General features: G+C 37.0%; 1 protein-coding gene across 1 annotated transcript in view; it reads right to left on the reverse strand.

Moving 5' to 3' along the window:
* Positions 1-303: 303 nt before the first annotated feature.
* The window catches only part of ZBED8 (zinc finger, BED-type containing 8), a 6671-nt gene continuing 1897 nt past the window's right edge, over positions 304-5077 (reverse strand). The window contains exon 2 of the mRNA XM_012644804.1: positions 304-2696. Within this exon, the coding sequence (XP_012500258.1) occupies positions 863-2647 (1785 nt within the window). The 5' untranslated portion in view covers positions 2648-2696 and the 3' untranslated portion in view covers positions 304-862. The remainder of the gene's footprint in view (positions 2697-5077) is intronic.

Consider the following 5077-nt stretch of genomic DNA (forward strand, 5'->3'; position numbering starts at 1 on the left):
TATTTATAATTTATATACTAACCCACTCAAAAATTTTTAACTTAGAAAAATACATATAGCCCAAGATGTAATGTAATGAGGAGCTTAGAGTAAAGAAAAAAATAAGTGGAGGAAAAATTAGATGAAGCCAAAGAACCAAAAATTCCATTGGAATTATCTGGAAAGCTGGTTAAGAATAGGGATCCTTGACCTTATTGCAGACTTGGCAAATCAGAATCTTTAGGGTAAGGCTCAAGAATCTTACAGCCTTGGTGACCTGGAGTCCTGATGTAATTTAAAAGAAGACAAACAGTAACTAATACAATATTAGGATATTTATTAATATCATGGTATTTAGAGCATGAGATCTAGGGGAATGGACATTGTGAGACTAACTCCAAAGAGTACATTTAAAAATAAGTCTTATATAAGTTAGATCATCCTTTTTCCCATTATATTTCATAATCCTCTTCTGATTTCATTAACCACTCCATAATAACCCTCACAAAAATGGGAGGATTTTGTCATTTGACTTCTGGGAGATCTTCTCTTTTCTCTTGGCTCACTTCCTAGCCTATTATTAAACCACTTAGTTGGATATTCTAGTGCTTGAGTGTCTTTTTTATGTGCCGCATCAACAGGTTAAACAGAAACTCAGAATTAGAAAAATCTTATGCATCAACTAGGTGGTAGTACTTAAATCTTTTTTGCAGTTTGTGTTCTTATTCTCAAAACACATTTTCACATGCCTCATTAAAAGTTAAAATTTTTTAAACACAGAATTCAGTATACCATAAATATAAAAGAAAAGAAAGAATTGTAGCTTAATTTTACAATGATATTAAGAATATATTAAAATTATACATTAAAAGAGTATACCAGCTTATAGTGACTTCTGCTGTAGATGTAGCTTTTGTTCAATGATGTCTGAGAAACGAGGAACTTTTTTTGAAATAGCAACACGAATGTCATCACTCAGATTAAAGCAGCTTCTGGACTTTGTTTTAAAATGTAAAAGTGATGAAAATCCCAACTCGCAAAGGTATGTAGTTGCAAATGGTGTAAGTATTTCTAGAGCTGTCTTTGCTAGGTTTGGAAACACCGTGAATTGAGCACACCAAAAATCCTCAAGCTTCATTGTCTCAAATTCCATTAGGATTTGGCCACTAGCTCGTAATTCAGCAAGATCATTTTTCATTAAATAACCATCATTGACAAAATCAAGATTAAAAAGAAATGGATCCAGTATCCATTTACTTGCCTCATCAAGATCTCCAACAGAAAAATATCCATGGAAGAAGTTGCTCAACTGTTGCAGATGCAGTGTTATTTCAGCTGCAATGAATATGCCTTCATTATCTGAAACAATTATTTCTTCAAGAAAAGGAAAGTTGGTAAAATTTCTTTTCTCAATTCGTTTTTGCCAAAATGGAAACTTCCTAACAAAAGCTGATACCTTCTCCCTAGCTGATACGGTGTTCATCCCAGTCCTTTGCATAGAGGCGCTAAGTTCATTTAGGTGTTTGAATAAATCTGCAAGGTATGCTAGGTGAATTTTAAACTCTTTATTTTCAAACACATCAACTAAATTACTGCTTTGGTGGTGAAGAAACTGATTTATTTCTTCATACATTTCAAAAACATGAGCAAGTATTTGGCCTCGGGAAAGCCACCTCATTTCAGTATGGAAAAGGAGGACACTATATTCTATACCAATTTCTTCAAAGAAAGCCTGAAATAGTCGATGATTTGGAGCTTGCCCTTTGATGAAATTTATTACCCTCACCACAGTAAACAGGGCATCCCTCAATTTTGTAGGCAATGTTTTTATGACAAGTGCATGAGGATTCAACAAACAATGTGTGATCATGATATGAGGTACCTCTTTCTTCACACAGGCAACAAATTCTGAATTTTCTCCTAGCATAGAGGAGGCACCATCAGTACAAACAGAGCCACATACATCAAGTGCTATCTTATGTTTCAAAAAGAAATCTCTAAAGAGATTGAACACATCTATTCCGTTCATGGTTAACTGCAATGGTTCACAGAACAGGAATTCTTCTATGATCTCTCTTTCTTTTATATATCGCACAAATGCCATCAGCTGACTGCAGTCATCCATGTCAGTTGTTTCAGCAAGCTGAATACCCACTTTAAGAGGACTGGCTTTGATATCTTCTAGAACTTGCTGTAAGATATCCTGGCTCATTTCATCAATTCTAGAATGGATCACATCATCTGATAAGGGTACCTGCTGAAGCTTCTTTTGTGCATCTGGTCCCAAAACTATTTGTGCTATTTCCAGTGCACAAGGTTTCACTAATTTTTCAGCTATTGTATGAGGATTCTTCTCCTTGGCACATAAATATGCAAACTGATATGACGCTTGTAATAAGGCATCCTCATGAGATGCAACTCCAAATGTTTTCAAGGTTTCACTCTGATCAGATGGTGTAGGCATATGCTTCAGGCTATTGAGATCATGCCCAGCTACGCCACCATGCTGTCTGTTAAAATGGTCTGACAGTTTTGATGGCCTGAGGTCAGCATTTGAAAATACCGAGTTACACAATACACACTGTGGGCGCTGAGTTCCATCAACCTCTGTTGTACAGGTGAACCAGTAACGAACATAGTCATCATCCCATTTGCGTTTCTTCGACATGGCACACAAAAATTCTCAGGTAGTACTCCAGAGATGAAACAGAATTTTGCTTTGGGAGTAAAATAACCCACACATTAAAAATCAGTGGCTAATGGGGTTTAAACAAAGCCACATCACCTGCTATCTTGTCATCACATGCTATCCTGCACATGTTAAATATAACCTGCAGTTTGAAGTAAGCCATGACTGGATGACAGTGCAACTTAAAGCTAGGAACTCATGGCTAATGCCCTGGAATAAAGGAATGCCAGCAAGTTATACATGGGAGATTTGAGCTTAGGCAAGTTAAAAATACCAGTAAGACCTTTACTGGAGAACTGTAGTTATGGCTTAATTTGTTTTCAATAATGTATGTTACAAACAAATCTGGTAGTTTTTGTATCCCCAGAACGGGCATCTCACTACCACTCCCTCCTTCTATTCTGTCCCAAAGCTGTATGTACACTCTCAGTTAAGAACCACTGAATAGAGAAAGGAATGCTTCACTAAATACTCTAAGGAAGAGCTGATTTTTAACATGGTGACTAATTCTTTTTTTCATTTTAATTTTTAGAGATAGAATCTCACTATGTTACCCAGGCTGGGGTGCAGTGGCCTAATCATAGCTCTCTGTAGCCTCTAACTCCTGGGCTCATGTGATCCTTCTGCCTCAGCCTCCCTATTAGCTAGGACTACAGACATGCACCACCATGCCCGGCTAATTTTTCTATTTTTTGTAGGAAGGGGTTTTGCTATGTTGCCCAGGTTGGTATCAAACTCCTTGACTCAAGTGATCCTCTCACCTCAGCCTCCCAAAGTGTGGGGATTACAGGCCTGAGACATTACACTCAGCTAGTTCTTTTTAATAGTTAAGGGTTAAATAGGTCTGTAGAACTATTTGATCCTTGAGCAGCTTTGACTGCAACTTAAGCAGAGAATTTCAATCAGGTCTTTAAATCTAATTAAGCCACCTTTTACACAGAAGCAGGCTACAAATTTGGCTCAGAGGTTCCTTGCTGCTAAATGTAATATACTATCAATCCATGAGTTGTCCATATATAAAAGTGAAACAATTTGCTCAGGAGAAACCCAACTATTCCTGTTACTGAGACTTCAGAAAAATTCCTCTCATATGAGAACACCCTTAACTACAATAAGGAATGCTTTTTCATCTAAGTTTTTGCCCCTTGGTAAAAGCAGTCAAGAAAAAAAGCCGAAACAACAGGATGAGAACAAGCAGCATTCTTAAGGTTGGGTTTAACCCAAAATTAGGATATAGAAGGCAATGGTTCTCTAGTTTAGTAAATGGAGGAATTATCTGGGTCCCTTGCTAAAATGCAGATTCCTGGGCCCCACTCCTAGAGATTCTGATTCTTTAGCTCTGGAGTAGGGGCTTATTCTAAATAAGCATTTTAGGTAATTCTTATGAATAGTAACTAGAACAGTGATCTGTAACAAGAGATGCCCACTGCAATCACTGGGAACCCTTTTGAAAGTATACATGTCCCTTTGCTACCTTAGAACTAATAAATCATCTTCTCCAGAAGCAGGACAAAGGAATATGAAATAAAAGTTGTCTGGGTGATCCTGAAACACAATCTAGTAGGAAGTCAGATTTAGAGGAATGAAAATATATCCTGCAAGCCAATCCCTAGTTTGCACATAATCCAGGTTGCCATTTAAACAGTCCAAATGCTTTAATAGGCATTTAAGTCTTCCGAGTTGATGATGGCCTCCTGCAAAAGTTGAGGGACTTAAAAAAGAAAGCCATACCTTTTCTCTTTTTCTCTCTTCTTAGCAATGAGTAAGGGTATAATCCACAGGTAAGCTCAATAGATCTAGAAAACAATTCTATCTCCCAGATAAATAAGTAATCCCCAAAGTTTCCAAAGTTCCATGCAACAGAATATGGCTGAAATAATTTAATAGGTACACATTTAAATCAAAATACCCACTTTGACCATAAAAAAAAAAATCACAATAAGTAAGCCAACAGCTGGACATGGTGGCTCATGCCTATAACCCAGGTACTCTGGAGGCTGAGGCTGGAGGATCGCTTGAGCCTAGGAGATTCAGACCAGCCCAGGTGATACAGCAAGATCCCGCCTCCAAAAAAAAAAAAAAAAAAAGCCAAGAAAAGCCAAGAATATCTACATAAAGCACTAGCTTTCTAGGGGATCTGCCAAGATGAACTAGTTGTAAACTGTACTTCTATGTAACTAACAAGTTGGTCTGTCATATGGTTGTTTGTTATGAGCCAGTTAAAAACTGGAGGATGTCTGCCAATCAAAAAAGACAATCTGAAGTTTAAAGAGTTAATCTAAACCTTCATCTCAAGGAATGAGACTATATACCACTTGTGTCATTAATTGGAACCATTAATTAATGACAATAAAACGACATCACCATAAAAATGTTTACCTTTCTGTATTTTGTTATGTACATTTACCA

This window comes from Propithecus coquereli, unplaced genomic scaffold, assembly GCF_000956105.1.
Source record: "Propithecus coquereli isolate 6110/MARCELLA unplaced genomic scaffold, Pcoq_1.0 Scaffold220, whole genome shotgun sequence".
NCBI lineage: Eukaryota > Metazoa > Chordata > Mammalia > Primates > Indriidae > Propithecus > Propithecus coquereli.